The sequence below is a fragment of the Prionailurus bengalensis genome, chromosome E3 (assembly GCF_016509475.1).
Source record: "Prionailurus bengalensis isolate Pbe53 chromosome E3, Fcat_Pben_1.1_paternal_pri, whole genome shotgun sequence".
Taxonomy (NCBI): Eukaryota; Metazoa; Chordata; class Mammalia; order Carnivora; family Felidae; genus Prionailurus; species Prionailurus bengalensis.
The window spans coordinates 37,704,615-37,722,452 of record NC_057357.1 but is presented as its reverse complement, the minus strand read 5'-3'; the positions used below and the strand labels follow the sequence as shown (position 1 = coordinate 37,722,452).

Sequence of the window (17,838 nt, the reverse complement as noted above, 5' to 3'; positions counted from 1 at the left end):
GGCACACTGAGGAAATGCAGTTGAACACAAGGTTCCCCCATACAAGCTGCATTTTTGTCTTTTTTCAAACACAGTCCAGCTGAAGCCACTATAGTTGAGTGTCCATTACAGCTCAGGTGTAGCTGTCAACTCAACAGGAAGGCTCCATAGGACCTTTTCAGATACAAGAAAACCAATCATTGCCAGCAGACCTGCACTACAGGGAATGCTAAAGCAAGTTCTTCCAGCTGAAAGGAAACAATCCCAGAGAGAAATTCAATTCTTTAGAAAAGAATGAAGAGCCCTGGAAATGGTAAATAAGAGAAATATACAATTATTTTCTCTCTTCGTTAAAATAAAATACATAAGACCACTTAAAACATTCCAACGTTGACCGTATGTTTAAAACAAAGGCAGATGTAACCCAGAGGACATCTGTACCCTAAAGCAGGGGTTCTCAACCAGGGATTATTTTGCCCCCACTGGACATTTGGCAACGTCTGCAGACATTGTGTCAACTGAGGGGGTGTTGCTGGCCTCTAGTGGGTATAGGACAGGGATGCTGCTAAACATCCTGTAAGCACAGGATGGCTCCCACAGCAAAATGTCATCGTGCCCAGGTTGAGAAACCCTGCCTTAAAGGAGGAGGTGGAGGGGAAGGGAAATGGAAATGTATCTGTGTTTTATGTGAAGAGGTACAAGATTAACTCTAAGTAGACCGTGAAGTTTAAGGATATTGCATATTCTTGCATACTGATATCCCTAGGGCAAAGATAAAACAGAAACAATGCGTCATTAAGAAGGCAGTAGGTAAAATGGAATTCTAAAAAATATTCAAATAATCCAAAAGGCAGTAAAATAGGAAGGACAGTCAAAAGCCAGAAGAGACAAGCAGCAATCAAATGATAAAACGGTAGCTCCAAATCTGACCATACCTTAACAGACTTTAAGAAAAGGACTAAATGTTACTGGCCTAGTTAACCTTAAGATCCTGAAGAGTAAGCACCAGTGAGGAGCCTAAATTCACACCATCCAAATGGCCAGATAGCACCACGTTCCATTGAGAAATTAACTAAAATATTTGTTTTCAAGCCAACAAATCCTGTAGACTCAGGGCAGAGGCAAGTCAGAAATCACCTCACAGAGAAACCTGCCAACACAAACCACACATAGAACCCTTCAGAACTGACTTCAGTTAAAGACAAGCTTGTTGACAAAAAAAATTATACAAAATACAAAAATAAGTCCGCTGCTAAGAGAGAATCCAAGGTAAAACAAACATGAGTAACCTGAAATTGTACTGCAACCTGAAAAAGTGAAGTAAGTACTCTGGCATGTTCAGGCAGACAAGGAAGGGACAGAAAACACAGAATTCAGGGACAGAAGATTACAGATTATGAAAAGGTAGGTCTGAAAAGAGCAGAACCATGTTTCTTTTTTCCTTTTTTTTTAATGTTTATTTATTTTTTTTATTTAAAAAATTTTTTTTTTTTCAACGTTTATTTATTTTTGGGACAGAGAGAGACAGAGCATGAACGGGGGAGGGGCAGAGAGAGAGGGAGACACAGAATCGGAAACAGGCTCCAGGCTCTGAGCCATCAGCCCAGAGCCCGACGCGGGGCTCGAACTCACGGACCGCGAGATCGTGACCTGGCTGAAGTCGGACGCTTAACCGACTGCGCCACCCAGGCGCCCCAAATGTTTATTTATTTTTGACAGAGAGAATGAGAGAAAGAGAGAGAAACAGAGCATGAGTGGGGGAGGGGCAGAGAGAGAGGGAGACACAGAATCCAAAGCAGGCTGTAGGCTGTGAGCTGTCAGCACAGAGCCTGACACGGGGCTTGAACTCACAGACCGTGAGATCATGACCTGAGCTGAAGTCGGATGCTCAACCGACTGAGCCACCCAGGCGCCCCAGAACCGTGTTTCTTTACTTCTTCGCTGGAACAAGCCACTGGAGACTTCTATCTAACTTGAGTGATGCATATCCTTTTTTTTAGCACTTGGAAGATACAGCTTCTAAAATAAATGAATTTATGTGTTTTACACAAAATGTAGAGTTTTGTTTTTTGTTTTTTTAAATGTTTGTTTATTTTTGAGAGAGCACGTGTGCTTGGGGAAGGGGCAGAGAGAGAGGGAGACAGAGGATCCGGAGCAGGATCTGAGCTGTCAGGAGAGAGACCAACATGGGGCTTGAACTCACAAAGGGGGAGATCATGACCTGAGCCAAGTCAGATGCTTAACCAACTGAACTACCTGGTGCCCTACAAATGTAGTTTTTATTGTAACTCTACAGTAAAGAAATAGTGCTCAGCTTTTTTAAGGCTACACTTCTAAACAACTTTTCAAAAAGTGCATGTGTAGGTGCTTAATAAAGTTGTCATTCAAAAAAAGGTAAATGACCAAACACCCCAATTAATAGGCAGAATCTTTCAGAATGGGTAAAAATCCAAGCTCCAATGACAGGCTGTATACAAAAGATACAGTATAAAAACACAAACTGAAAGCAAATGAATGGAAAAAAATATACAATGGAGCACGTGGGTGGTTCAGTTTGGTTAAGCGTTTGACTCTTGATTTCAGCTCAGGTCATATTTAATGATTCGTGAGTTTAAGGCTCACATTGGGCTCTGCGCTGACAGAGTGGAGCCTGCTTGGGATTCTCTGTCTCCCTCTCTCTCTGCCCCTCCCCTGGCTCACACGCTCGCTCTCTCTCTCTCTTTCTCTCTCAAAAATAAGTAAATATTAAAACAAATATAAAAACAATAGCACCTATAGTAAAACTGGGCAATAGGCTTCAAGACAAAGACCGGAAAGCGACATTTTATAAAAACAGAAGGGCAAACTCATAAGGAAGATGTGGCCATCATAAATGCTAAGAGTTTCAAAATTACAGGAGTTTCAAAGATAATAGACAAAATCAAAGGGAAAAACAGACAATCCCACAATCACAGTTAGAGATTTTAAGATCTTTCAGCAACTGAAAGAACCAGAGAAAAAGGCCAGTAAATGTGATCCGAAAAAACTACCAACCTCAACCTAACTGGTATCTGCAGGACATAGTCCTCTTAAGTGCACACAGCACACCCAAAGACAATCATCTGCTGGGCCACAAAACAAGTCTGATTAAATTTAAAGAAACCAAAATCATACAGCATGTGTTTTTTAACCACAACAGAGACATATTAGTAATCAATAATCATTAGATATGTAGGACAACTCCAATTATATGATACACTTTTGAATAATCCACAGGTCGAAGAAATCACATGGGAAGTAGGCATGGCTAAGAAGGAAGTATACAGTTTTACATGCTCCTGTCTAGAAACAATGACCTGAGATTCCACCCCAAGAGATGAGACACAAAGCAAAATAAAGATGGGCAGGGGGTGGGGTGGGGTGGGTAGCAAATAGTAAAGACAAAAGGAAGATGGCCAGGGTTGTGTTTCGCCTTTGGCAGGTACCTCGTTGGCTGCAGCTGCCATAGGAGTAGGATGGTTGACCGCATCACCCAGGGCAATGGCTAAGCGGAGATCCTTCTGGATGTACTTCAGGTAGAAATCAGGCTTAAAGTTTCCTTGCAGGATATCTGAGGAAGGAAAGCCACTTATCAGGCAAATTGAATAAACTCTAACTAAGAAACTATCCTCAGTACTGTTAGGCCTCAACACCTGGCATTTCTTCCCTCTTGGACACTGAAGAGACAAGTTCCCAGCCAGTACCCCCAAATCCCACCTGCCAGGTCTCTGGACCCCCTCTGACCAAGGGCATGGAATGAATGAAGAGAGTGCGTCTTTCACACCCAATGAGCCCTTGAAGAAGAGACTCCTCTGTGAGAGCTGCCTGACTCAGTTTCTCAGCTCCTATCAGAACTAAAATGCAAGAGAGGCCAAAGGCAACTCACTTTGGCACTTCTGGTCCAGGAAGATGCTGGCCAACTGTCCCTGATTGAGGATGTCCAAGAGTGTCTGCTGGGACTGGCCTGTCACTTGGGCCAGGGTCAAGCCCTCAGCGATGGTGGCCATGAAGCTTCCCTGGACCATGTTCACGATCAGCATCATCTTGGCTGCGTTGCCAACCTCACCTGGCCAGGGTAGAGAATGACGGTCACTTCTCAAGAATCTGAGGGCAGGGACTTTCTGCCCACCCTCATCCCTGCTCGGACCCACCTCTACACCCAGGGGAGGCCCCATTCACCTGCCCCTGACAGAACTGGCTCTGACCCTTCGGGCTCTTCCTCCTTCCAGGCACTGACTGTGCAAGTCAAAGGAAACCTTCCCACGGGGGCCCCAGGCAGAGAGGCCGTGCGGGAGTGACGCTGTCATCAGTGCAGTCTAGAGGGGATGTGGCCCACCCAGCCTCCGGGCCTGCAGTGGCCCGACAGGTGGGCAGGCATGTTACCTAGAAAGAAGGAGGTCTTCCCCATTGCCTGGAAGCAGCTGCTGCAGTCCTCATACAAGCCCCTGTCTCCTGCTGCTAAGATCACCAACATCCCGTCATTAGACAGCTGCTGATTCCCTGAGACCGGGGCTTCCAGAAAGCGGCCCCCCCTGGACACAATCACCTGGAAAGGAAAGTCATAGCTTCTGAAGGCCTTGCGCCTCACTGGGGTTTCAAGTGGGAACACCTGGCCCTCCACACCGAGGCCCTAGACAGATGCCTGAATCATATGTAGCATGCAGCTAAGCTGAGGTCTCCCCACCTGCTCCCATTTACTTGCAATTTCTTACAAAGACCAAACATGACCATGCTCATGGCTTGGCTGACCATACCTCCTCCAGACACTTCCCTTCTCTGACTTAAGCCACCCTCAGGGCACAGAGGGGCCAGAAGTCACCACTTGGCCCAGCAGCTTAGTGGAAAGAATACTGCTAGGATCAAATGTGGATAGCTGCTTAAACCAAAAAGGCCCTGCCAGCTGCCTGGAATGCTTCTCACTGTGGGGCTCACAGCTCTGGGACCTAATGCCCATCCCAGCTGGGCAACACCTCTCCTCTCATGGCTATTCAGACTAGCTGTGGCTTTGAAAGTAAAGAGCGAAGACAACCTAGCCCCAAGGCTACAGTCCTTTCTTTCTCTCCCTGCTTTTGTCTTTAGAGTAACCAAGTTGCCCACTCAGGAGTGATCAGTTAGAGTCTTGGGCTCCAACCACAAGGATGTTGGAAGGCCACCACAAACGAGGCTGCTACCTGGGCCAGCTCAGTGACTGTGTCAGCATCCACTGTTGACATGTCCACATAGCACTTCCCAGGGCGGATCCCTTGCAGTACACCACTGGGGCCCAGCACCAGCTGTGGAGACACAAGGGAGAAGCAATAGCCCAGGCTCTTGGCCAGATGCCCAGGAGCCCCTTAGACCTCAGGTTAGAATTCTGTTGCTTTTTTGGCTCACTTACTGATTAGGAACTGAATATTAAGGCTGAAAAGGGGGAAAGCAAGTGAAATAAGCGTAGGAATGAAAAATACCTCTAGTACGTTCCTAACAATCTTGTAAAAGGGTTTATGTGCTCCTTTTTATTAAAAACCTCCCATTTAAATGATAACCTCAGTATTTTCTTGGGTTTCATTGGATTTACCCGGATTAAAGTAGTCACCAGTTTAACAAGATGACTACTGTACTTGAAATGTGAAAACATACAAAGAGAGCCACAGCTAAACAGAGGATCTGGGCACACGGACGCAATACGAATACTCAGGGCTCGTCAGCATAGATCTCAGGGACCCTCGTTTTTACTCTTTGTTCTGAATCAAAGGAAGTCTGATTCAATTTACAAAAATATTTTTCACAATGGGGGATGGCCCCAGATGGGAAATTCAACTCCCCCACATGCTGTAGACACTCACTCATGGGCAGGGGAGATGGGGTGGGGGAGAGGGAGGCCAGACAGTTTTCCTGGCCACAACATGATGGGAGAAGAGGGGATCCTTACGTCCTTGGCTGCCTTGGGATCTGACACGCAGGCGAAGGTGATGTCACAAGTTGAAACGACTTCAGCGGGGGTTCTTCCTAGGCGGGCCCCCTCCTGGATGAACAAATCACACTGCAAAAGTCACAGATCCTAATGTGAGCTACAGGCAGTGCACAACCAATACAACAACCAGGCCAGAGACACCCTGTCCAGTCCTCCTGGCTGGCCTCTCAAGGCAGGAGGCTGAGGCTAGGAGCTGGGGACACCAGAGTGGTGGTCCAGCTTTTTGAAGGAAGTAGATTGGGCCCCTTAAGGACCGTCTCATATTTTTGCATAACTGGTGCCTAGAACGAAGTTCTACTTCATAGTAGGCACAAAACAAGTGTCTGCTAAAGGTTTCCTGTTTGAAGAACAGGATGTAAATAGCACCTGTCCGCAACCCTCTGTGGCTGTCTTGGCTGTGGCAAAACCTGCCCAGTGTCCTGGGCTACTCACACTGTGCTGGGGAAGCAGGGCTGGGGCTGGGAGGCTGCCATTCCTTACCGAGATGTTCCTGGGTGTCTAAAAGCTTTAACTTTTCTTCCTTGAGAATTAAAATTACCCACCTCATAACAAAACATTATCAATATTTCAGTTTTTTCCTTTTCCAAAATAATTTAAAGAAGTAATTAGAATAACGTGAACCTATTTTGTAACCAACTTTTAATATCGTGTGTGATTTACATTTATCCACATTACAGTCTTTCTTAATTATTGTTTATAATGGATGGCTGCAGAATATCCCATTGAGACACACCTGAATTTACCTAATGGCTCTCCCGAAGTTCAGTATCAAACCTGCTTTTAATTATAAATGACTCCAGGGGCGCCTGTGTGGCTCAATTGATCAAGCATCCGATTTTTGATTTCAGCTCAGGTCATGATTTCACCATCGTGAGACTGAGCCCCGGACTGGGCTCAGTGGGAAGTATGGAGTCTGCCTGGGATTCTCTTTCCCTCTCTCCCCTGCTCGTTCTCTTTCAAAATAAACAAACTTAAAAAAAAAAGTGACTCCAACTAATATCTTTATGTACAATTCTTTTCCTTTATGTTTTGAATCTAGGTCCCCGAAAGTAGAACAAGCAGGTTCCAAATGGTGTTCAACTTCTTAATAAATGTAGACAAATGGCTTTCCAGTGGAGCCATGTTAATTTATAATGATCACTGGCAAGGTATCAAATTACCAGCACTGAGTACATCATTTAAAAACAACAAACAAGCATCCGTAAATACATAAAAACTCTGCCCTACTTGATGATTTAACCTGCCAAACCCAGTAACTTTTTGTTTGATATGTATTTTGATTATTCTTGATTATTGAACCTTTTACATATTTTTTAATTTCATAAAAAAATTTTTAAGTAGGCTCCATGCCCAATGTGGGGCTTGAACTCATGAAGATGAGATCAAGAGTCACAGGCTCCACCAACTGAGCCAGGCAGGTGCTCCAATTACTGAACCTTTTAAATTTAATATCTTCGTTTATTGTTTCTTTTGTAAGCTATTGTGTGTGTTGAGTTATCATATTTGCTATAAGCACATTTGGTTGATGCACACTTTAGTCTATTTTCAATTTATTTTAGTACGTGGTAGGAGGTGAGAGTAGCATTTCCCCAAACTTGCAATCAGTTGTCCTGAACAGAACTTACTGACTGACCTTTCTCCTATCTCACTGATTCCTACAGAGCCACCTCTATCAGTTGCAGCCCCAGCTGTCCAGCCTACCTGATGGGTGTGCTTCTTTATCACGGTACACAACAACTCAGCCTTTTAGTATATTGCTTTATGTTTTAAACTTTGCTTGAGAGAGATCTCATTACTTTCTTTTCTGAAAATACGTTTTCCATAAGCTATTCCAGAAGAACCAGAGAGTAATTTTTTTTTTTTTTTGCCAAGATAGTTTAAAACAATTCTACAGGGATGGTCAAAAATTAGATGGCTTTCTAAAAATGTTTATTTATTTGAGAGACAGAGACTGCCCATGTGAGCTGGGGAGGGGAAGGGAGAGAAGGAGAGAGAGAATCCCAAGTAGGCTCTGCGCTATCAGTGCAGAGCCCAATGTGGGGCTCAAACTCACAAACCATGAGATCATGACCTGAGCCAAGAGAGCCAGACGCTTAACCGACTCAGTCACCCCAAAGAATTAGACAAGTTTTTAAAGATGACATTTACTACTTAACTTGTGCCAAGCATGGTGCTGAGTACTTTACATCATCTCATTTAATCTTTTGCACAGATGAGAAGTCTGAGACTTAGGGAGATAAACAGCGTTGCTAAAAACGGTGAGCAGGATGGCTGTAACTTGGATTTAGGTCTGTCTGATTCCACACCAGATTCCTAACTGCTATGCTCTACTGCTTTCCCATAAATTAATCTGGAAAGAATGGCCATGTTTACATAACATTTAGGTTTTCCAATCAAGATACAGGATGACAAGAGGCACTTCTATCAAAGGGGAAGGCACTTATAAGGAAAACCCTGACTCTCCCAACTTCTGCAACTGTGCATCTACATTTCCTGGTTACCCTTGCCTCGAATCACAACAAATACTGCCGATGGGACCTGATCACCCTCCTGACGTGGGTCCCCACAGCCCCTACCCAATGCCCAGCAGCTGAAGCCCAAATCCTTCAGTAAGGCTTTCAGGGCCTTCAGTGCCCTTTCCCCCACAGACCCTTTGACTCTCCAACCAGTTCCTTTTATCCTTGAAAAGGCATTTGTTTCATTAGAGTGATTTTTTTTTTTTTTTTTTTTACCTTGCCAAGAACATTTCTGTTAATTCTAATCCATTAGGCCTGCCACCTCCTTCAGCAACCACCCTCCTACCACAGCTGCACCTAGCTGCACATGGGGTGCTCATCCAGTCACTTTGTAAACACATGTTCAGCCACACAGGCTCCCAACGGGCTGGTCCTTCCTCAGTCTCTTCCTGTGTTCCTGGTGAGTACAGGGCTTTAGTTTCTTGTACTCAGACTACTGTTCTTCACCTTTTCTTGGATAAGAACTTGATGGGAGAAGCCATGGCTTCTCTCCAGTGCAGAGGTGCACATTCAGACCTGGAGTTCCATTTCAGGGCATGCACAGACCCTTGAAGTGGTGGACCACCACCCTAGGTTAAGAACTTCTAAACCTGTCCTGCCTACTTTGGTTGCCATTAGCCATGGGGGACTATTACATTTAAATGATGTAAAATTAAAATTTCAATTCTTAAGTCGTACTAGCCATTGATTCAAGTGCTGAAGAGCCACATGTGAATAGTGGGTGTCACATTGGACAAATCCTGGACATCTCCATCACTGCAGAATGCTCTACTGCAAGGTGCTGTTAATACAATCCCAACGACAGAATACAGTGCAGCCATGCAAAAGGAAGAAATAAATCTATCTCCACACACTCGGTATCAATGAATTACTAACATACTCACATGCATTTGCACGTGCATGAACAAAAGGATACAAACACCTGATGTGAGCTACCTCAGCTAATGGCAAGGAAGGGAGAATTTCACTTCTTTTTATAGGCCTGTATGTTTTTAAGTGTTTACTTTTTATAAACAGCATCCTAAGCTTACATCCTTTTGTAAATAACATCCTAAGCTTCTGTACCTCCATCTTTACTTGCCTGAACTATAGAGCTTGGCTCTATACTTGGCTACTCTACACATGCAAAATGCTGAGCGGAGACAATAGGAAGATTCCTATCCTCAGTTACTAGTTACTCCAACTCCAAGGGTCAAGGGTTTGTCCCACCCCGTCTGACAAGCACCGCCACGAATGCTTACTTTCTCTGCAGTCCGGTTCCAGACGGTTACTGTGTGACCCATTTTTAGCAAGTTGGAGACGATGCCACTTCCCATGAGGCCAAGGCCCAAAAATCCTATCCTGAAAAAGAGAGACACTGATCGGTTCAGGGTGGAGTGGGACCATGGTCACCAGAAACCACTCAGCGGCTGGCAGCACCACAGCAGAGCAGGAAGCAGTGTGTGTATGTTGTGCCTTTTCTTACCCTGCCATTGTTTAGAAGGGTCCCTCAATTGAAATGGGCTTTTCTAGACCTTTGCCTGCCACAGAAAGAGGTGTGCCTCTCATATGGTTTAGGGCAAGTCTCCCAAATTGTTTCCTTACTGCTGTGATAGACGGTCTGAGCTTTGAATTCCGTTAGAGCAAGAAAGCAGGCTTCTGTCTTCGGCTCTTGCAACAGCTTCCCGATCGACCCCTCCAAATGCCTGGCTTTCAGATGCCACTTTAAAGCACATCAGCAAACTTCTTCAGCTGTAGGAATCAGGATCAGTCTTCATCTCCCTGTCCAGCTCTACTTCCGACACTACACTTGTGTTCTTCCCGCTACCAGCAGAGACGGGTCTTGACCCTCTTCAAAGCTTCCTTTGGAGCCAATCTTTTCCAGAGCACGAATTCTTCCTATGCCTGCCTTCTCCTGACCCCGTCACGGCTTTCCACTGGCCCGTCCACAGTTCTCCACCACACCCTTCTAACTGTAGGCCCATTCTCATCTTTGGGGACTAAAGTTCAGGTGGACAGCATGCCTGTTCACTTTCACGTCCGGTAGCCTGCTCCTTTGTGCAACCCCGAGAACTCGGGGGCTGTTGGCTACTACTGCCGTTTCTACTGCTTTTACAGGTGATTTTATCTTGCCCCAATGTCTCTTTCTGGTTCTTGTACTTCACTCCTTGTATGTGATATGGCTAACCAATGCCACTTTCTTCATTTATTATTCCTTGGTGTGCTGGTTTTTGGCTTGGGTTTCTCTCCACAGCTTCTCCACCTCACTTGACCTGAGTTACCCTTTTATTTTTTTTAATTTTATTTTTTTTTAAATATGGAAGCTTCACGGATTTGCCTGTCATCCTTGCGCAAGGGCCGTGCTAACCTTCTCTGTATCGTTCCAACGCTAGTCCATGTGCTGCTGCAGTGAGAACCCTATTAGCCTTTTAGTATTCTCGGTCTCCTGGGGTCACATCCACAGCCACCTCTGCAAACTGGCTCTTGTACTGAAAGGGTCCCCTCATCCTTGCTGGGATACAGATTCTCACATGCTCCCCCAGCCTGAATCCAATGATGAAAACAGAATCTACCACCTTCCTCACCGAATGGCACCCTCGCCCACTAAGCTTCAGCCAAAGCTCAAAACCAGGAGATCTTTTGTCATTCACAGTTGTCTGAGTAGTGCCAGTTTCCCCTAGGATTCTAAACCATGGCAGACTAACTCTCCTTCCTTTTCTTGGCATTTGAGGACACCCAGCAGACCACATAGCTGCTTCACCTTGTAGCTGGCTTACCTTCGTGTCAAAAAAGGGTCTGGCTAACAGGGCAACGAAGGCGTTAGGTGGAAGCACTGGACTCTGTCCTCAGCCCTGTCCTTGTCTTTTCGTAAAAAAATCAACACAGTCCTCCTGAAATCAGTGGGTGATACCCACCTCCCCTTTCATTAGTGCGTAACGTGCCTGTGTCTTCTCCACTCCACCCACCCAGGGATGTTCACCCAAAATAAACAGTAGGATCAAGCATGTTGTCAGCATGAAAACTCAAAAATGAAGTAAAAGATGTACTGTTTTTGTCTGAGAAAGAACCGCATGGGAGATACAGACGGCAGGTTCAGACCGGGCCATCTTGCTCAAGGGAGTGGTCCGTCTTAGCACTTTCATCACCATGACCACAAACACCGTCAGAGTAAGGGCAGGGGTGTGTGTGGGCACAAGCTAAGCTTTGGGGACCACAGTCAAGGCTCTCATACCTGCCCAGGCAAGGGAGAGAGGTGCTGACAGGTGCACGAGAAGGACCAGGTGGCGACGGCAGGGAGAGCTGGGAAAGGCAGGACGATGGGCTTTACTCCAAACATCTTCACCTCTCACCCCCCACTTGCCTCCACCACAGCCAATTTCTGGGTTTTCATCACTGTTCTGCTGAGCCAGTGGTTCTCAAAGTGTGGCCTCTTGACTGGCAGCAGCAGCCTACCCAGGAAGGCGTCCAAGACACAAATTCTTGGGCTCTACTCCAGACATAGTGACTGAGAAACCCAGGGGCGAGGGGCCCTAGCAACTGGCGCTTTACACGCAGCCTTCCAGGTGATTCTGAGGCACAAGAAAGTCTGAGAACCACCAAACTGAGTGTTCTTCCTACTCGAAGAGCCACCAGTGAGCTATGAAGCCAACCCCATTGTATATTTATAGGACCAGGGTCTACCGCAGGTAAAATTACCCTCAGGCAAAAAAACAGTGTCATTAAAAGTTACGACCTTCCCCCTCTTTCCACTCAGTCCCAGCAATGGCTGGGATACAACCCGTAAAGAGCCCCCTTAAAGAGTCATCCCCAACTCCCTAACAGAACTAGAATCGTAAGAAGCGTTTTCATCAAAGGTCTTACTTTTTGTCTGTGGGTGTGATGCTGCCATTCACGGCTGTGCTGTCTGCTGCCTGGATGGAGGTGGACCCGGTTTCCTAGGGAAAGGAAGCACAAATCATCAGGTCAGTCTGCCCACGGCAAGGGCCCCAGTGGAAGAAAAAAATAGGGTAATATGGAACCTACATACCTCTTCACATATTTTCAACTTCTTTGTGATTGCTTGGTAACAGACAGCTGGCTAATAAACGAGGGAAAAAAACCATTTATTAAACCGAATGCTTAACTGGTCTTCGTTATAAATTGCTTAAGAAGCTTGGCCTAAAATGTGGCATTAACACTGAAAACTTATTTGCTGTTCGACTTTATTGATTTCCAAGTAACACATTAGAAAGTGAACACACATTACCTCATTCAATTATCTACACAACTCTGCAAGGTGCTTTTGCTGCTGATGACATTAAGGATCAGATGTATTAAGTCATGTGCCCAGAATTACAAAGCTAGCCAGTGTAACTAGGCTTGGAACCCACATCTGTCCAACTCCAAAGCCGTAGCCTATCAGGTCCCATCAAGACTCAGCCTAACTCATGGCCTTGCAGATACTCTGGGAAGCTTTCCCTCCACAACCCAATGGCCCAGAGAGATGGTCTCCCCAGTTAAACCTGAGAATGTGCCCACCCAACAGTGTGGGCTACCTGACGGGTGCTGACAGCTCATGAGGTCTGGCTTCTGCCCTAGACTCTGAAGGTAACCACAAATGTCTCAACCACACAGCTGCTGAGTCTTAAATGCTTTTTTTTATTTTTTGGTTTACTTTTAATTTTAATAACACCTAATTCATGAGTGAGTCTCTATGTGACTTTTTAACTCGTTGCTCTGGGCAGTGGTACAGGCAGAGCCTGACTTTTCAGATTAGTAGGGAACCGTGGAGCCACATTGTCCCCTCAGGCCAGCCCCTGACCAAGGATCAAGAATGTCAAAGGTCAACTCACCTTCTCAGTTTGGCTGAGCAGGAAATGATGGAAATGAGGGTCTGCATCTTTCACGGGCTAAAACCAGAAAATGATGAAATAAAACAAATTATTTCCCACCAGAGATCACCTTGCATGGTTAACTGCTTGGTAACTTGACTCTTCTCTGGCTGAAACCCCTTCGGGAACTGGTCTCGACTATACGATGGCCTGGAAGCACTTTCCCACTGTTGGTTAAAGCCTTTTTACAAAGGACCCCTGTTTCAGCTAGAGGGAAACTGACTACAAGTGGAAAAGGAGAGACAATTCTGTCAGGATGGTATACAAATTATTCCAGTAACACTGTAGGAAAATATTTGAGAGGCACAATGCTATTTTTAAAACAGCATTCACCAGTCCCTTTGGATAACCCAGCAGACAGGGCCAAATCAGTTCTCAGGACTCTTCCAATTTTAGGGTTTCAGCCTACTTGTGTCTGGTGCCAGCCCCTCGAGTGTCTCGTCTCACGGAGGATCAATATAAACAGAAACACAGTGGCAATGAGTGCAGGCCTTTCAAGGGCTTTTTCACAATTAGGCTCAACAGGAGATGAGGGCATCCTTTCCAAGGATGAAACAATGTGCAGCTACTGAATAGCAGAGCTGCAGTGAAAGATTGTCTATAAAGCATCAAGTGAAAAAAATTTATGGGCCAATCTCACGTTTGTTAAAACCAACCCTATTTCCAACAATAAAAACCCCATGTGGGTCTGTAATTCTATAAATGATGGCTGAGTTGGTGGGGGGTGTACTAAAGGGTCTGGAAGAAGTTGCATCAAACCTGACAGTGAGCACCCCCGAGGGTGGAGACTTGCAATTTCCCCATCATACACCTCGGAACTGTCTGGCCATTTAAAAAAGGGGGAAAGGACAAGTGCCTCACACAGGAAACTAGCTTGGAGGCCAGGCTTATCTTGGCCTGTGGGAGGGGGGGTTGGGGGGGGGGGTGTTACCTCGCTGACAGTTGGCTGCCATTTAAACGCGGCCATCGGTCCAGCCATCACCCCCTTCACGGTACTAGACTCAGGGATGGTGAGATCCTACAGAGGGAAAGGCAGATGGTCAAGACACCGTGGCAACCTCAGTAGATGTCTTCCTGCCCCAAATTGGGAAGAACTTCTTCACTGCTCTGCTTCCTTTAGTCACATGCCACCTTAAACTAAACCCCTACCCAGCTCCATGGTTTCAGCGTCAGTCCCCAGGCACGGTTCTGACTGTCCATTGCAGGGAACCAGGCAAGTTCCCATCGACAGGGAGTGAGCCTTTCTTCTCTGTTGAGATAACAAAATATCTTCTTGTGCCCAAGTTTCACGAGGATAGATATCACTGGAAAACTCAACTATGGTGTGCAGTGTTATCAGCAAGTCACAGGGAAGATTTCCTTACGGCCAGTAACGAACATTCAGAAAACAGTACCAGCTTTAGAAGGAATCCACTGCATCTCGAAAAGACTGAGAAAACCACATGGTGCTGATGAGGAAATGTGCCCAACGTTTTAGCTACTAAATGACAAAGCCAGACTTCAAACCCAGGGCAACTGGGGGCCAAGAGTTCCACTCCTTCCCCAGGCTGATGCAAAGGCAGGACCCAGTGGAATGGGGTGCGCCCCCTCAACCAACAGTCTGGCCCACACTCATCCTGGGCAGAGGTGCTGCTTCAGCTTCACACCTGCTGTGCTCTCATCCTTTCCACCACTGAGTTTACCTCACACTCACTTTCCACATGTGTGATCTTCCGGCCATAGTTGCCCCCTGACATTTCTACTTGGTATCTAATGGGATTCTTGGCCTGCTGAACTCTGGATCTCCTGCCCAAGCAGCTCCTTACAATGTCTTCGCAATCTTAGAAAAGCAGCTCCGTTCTATCAGGCTGAGATCTTTGTACTCCTTCCTGATCCTGCCTCCTCTTTCCTCTTATCTCTTGGCAACGATTATGGCTTTACAATTGGGGATCTGCAACCCCTCCTTACTGCCCCACTGCTTACACCCACGCTCAGGCCGCCATCACCTGTCACTTGGACAGCAGCAAAATGGATCTCTCTGCTGCTGGTCTGAAACCCTGCAGTGTGGACTGTACACAGCAGCCAGAATGAAGCATGTCACTCCTCTGCCGAAAACTGACATCTGGTCTCACACAGTCAGGCTAAAAGCTTTATTACCATGGGGCGCTACAAGTTTTACAACCCCACTCCACACTAATCCCTGACCTCGTATCCTATTATTTTCTACCCCCTCACCACTTTCCAACTCACTGGCACCTCCTTGGCCTGCTACCCATTCTCGAAACACACCAAGCATATGCCTGCCCCGGTACCTTTGCACTACTGGGAATGCCCTTCCAACAGTTATGTGCTTGGCTCACATGCTCACTTTAGATTTCTGCTGAAGTGTCACCTTATCGGGATGCTTTCCCTGACCTCTCTGTCTTCCCCCATTAGAACATGATGCTGATGTGATTATGAGTAAATTCTATGAAAGCAAGACCTTTTCCAATTTTGTTTACCTTCCCCTCGCTGGGAGCCATGTCTGGCAGAGAGAAGATGTTCACTGTGGAAGAAGTGAACAAGAGAGAGGCCTTGTCTAACTATCATGCTGCTTTATCTCTAGACACCTGGCCTGTGGTGGAGCTGCACAACATCTGCTGAATGAAGAGCTCTGGGGAAAAAAGAGGCCTAGTGCAATACTGTCCAAAGAAAGTGCCGCCGTGATGGACACGTTCCATGTCTGTCCCCTGTGGGTAGGGGCAACACAGCTCCAGTGACCTGCCTCAGGCCCCAGAAGGACGGTGAGATGGAGCGCACTGACTCTCTACCTGGCACCAACCAGAGGCCCCGACTCCCAAATCATCACTCTCTGCACTACTCAGGGATTTTAGAAGCCACAGGACTGACGGTTCTGTCAGGCTCGTGTGTGCCTAGAGCTGCAGTTTTACTTCTCGGCTCAGGACTCAGAAATAAGAGCCCCTGAGAGAGGAGAGAGCACACCTCTCATGCCAGAGTCTAGGCATGAACCCAGCCTTCCCCTGTGTGCACGTAACTGACACCTCCACCGTCAAGGTCAGCCTTTTCCACTAATCCTCATGGGGCAGGGGATTACGGCTCAGAACAGCCAACATCCAGGGCTTTGCCCAGTTATCAGCCTAGGCTACTGCTGTTTCAGAAACAAGTCTGACAGCCAAATGACAATTGTGTAGCAACACACACTCTTTTTTAAACTATAAGACCTATTAGATCAGAAGATGTACCAAAATTCCAAGCCCATTTTCTCCCTGAAGGTGCTTGATTAAGACCAACAGTCCCAACTAAAACAGCTGTGTCTGCCCTGCACCACTAGCCATGGCTCCTTCCTCTCCAGGCTGACAAATCCTTTACTAGAGGCTGGGCCAAGGAAGGAAGCTGCAGAAAGGACTCTGCTAAAGGTAAATAGTAGGCAGAGCCCTTGGCTGAGGACCTGGCTCGGAGAACAGCCAGCAGCAGTGTTACTACCCCTGATTAATAATTCAGACTCAAGGGCAAACTGCTCTTCCCTGGGAGCCTGTGAGAAGAGTCTGTGCAGTAAGCCAGCGGTGGCCTCTGGTTCAGCTAAAACCACTATGCTCTCACTGTACAACGGGCCACTGACAAAGGTAAAGCTGGTGACCAAATGTGAGCGCACTGCACACGCTCCTCTAGGTACTCTGCTCTTTTTTGCTCATTTCCTTCTTATAACAAAGTGGGGGGAAGGGTATCATGATCAGACCAGGAAAGCAAAGCAAAGGTAGCTGGCCAAGGTCACACAGCGGCACCAGTTAGAGTCACAGCTCTGACTCAAGGCCAGCCTGAGACCTCCTCCTAACCTCTCCTGTACACTTCCCTTGATCCAAAGAGAAGTTGTTTCTGTCCGGGGCTAGCACAGGAATTGGCAGGCTCCATAGCTTTAGAAAGCAGAAAACAGGAATTTGGAGAACAGTATAAAACCCGACAGTTCAGATTCCTCTGGATCCCCAGGAAATCAATCTAACTGGACCAAATTAGATCACACCCCCTAAAAAGTTCTTCATGCACCACAGCTAGCTTCCTAAACCTTCTCCACCTTTGGCTGGTGGTTCCCTGTGCTCACCGTCAGCCAGGGCTGGCACAACCGCCAGTCACTCTCTCTACTCTCAATCACAGGTTATTTGACAGCAAGAAGCACCCTCTGTGATGCAGAGGTCATCGAGTAGCAGCCCACAGGCTCAGTCTAGCCCCAAGATGTTCCTTTGGACCTAAATGTATTTTAAAATTTTAAACTGGTTTGTAACATGTAAAACTGGAATGTTTCACATAAAAATCTGTATTTTCAGCTTCTCTTGAGAAAAAGCAGACAATTTGGCAAAAGTTGGCTGGAACCCCATGGATGGAGCATGACCTCCCCAGAGAGCCAGCTGCCACACCTCATGCTCTCAGCACGGAGGCAGATCAGGGATGTGGACCCTCTGCCAGCTCCCCTTGCTTCCTTCTATTACCTGTCTGGTCTCGCTGGTGTCTGAATTTGCATGCCTTGATCTGATGATGTCTGGTGTTTCAT

The 17,838-nt window shown here is 46.5% G+C and overlaps 1 protein-coding gene and 1 non-coding gene across 6 annotated transcripts in view; both read right to left on the bottom strand.

The window, feature by feature from the left end:
• Positions 1 to 17,838, bottom strand: part of GLYR1 (glyoxylate reductase 1 homolog) — a 34,070-nt gene that overhangs the window by 3,124 nt on the left and 13,108 nt on the right. For 2 of the 5 annotated variants that reach the window (XM_043560631.1, XM_043560635.1), the window contains 10 exons: positions 14,248 to 14,334; positions 13,278 to 13,334; positions 12,473 to 12,523; positions 12,307 to 12,380; positions 9,708 to 9,807; positions 5,909 to 6,019; positions 5,169 to 5,270; positions 4,381 to 4,543; positions 3,884 to 4,063; positions 3,444 to 3,568 (listed from right to left, as the gene is read on the bottom strand). In XM_043560631.1, coding sequence (XP_043416566.1) covers positions 3,444 to 3,568; positions 3,884 to 4,063; positions 4,381 to 4,543; positions 5,169 to 5,270; positions 5,909 to 6,019; positions 9,708 to 9,807; positions 12,307 to 12,380; positions 12,473 to 12,523; positions 13,278 to 13,334; positions 14,248 to 14,334 — 1,050 coding nt within the window. The remainder of the gene's footprint in view (positions 1 to 3,443; positions 3,569 to 3,883; positions 4,064 to 4,380; positions 4,544 to 5,168; positions 5,271 to 5,908; positions 6,020 to 9,707; positions 9,808 to 12,306; positions 12,381 to 12,472; positions 12,524 to 13,277; positions 13,335 to 14,247; positions 14,335 to 17,838) is intronic. The other 3 variants (XM_043560634.1, XM_043560636.1, XM_043560632.1) reach the window with 2 other exon arrangements.
• On the bottom strand, positions 10,756 to 10,862 carry LOC122472102. The gene has a single exon (XR_006294352.1). It is a non-coding gene; the product is annotated as a U6 spliceosomal RNA (small nuclear RNA).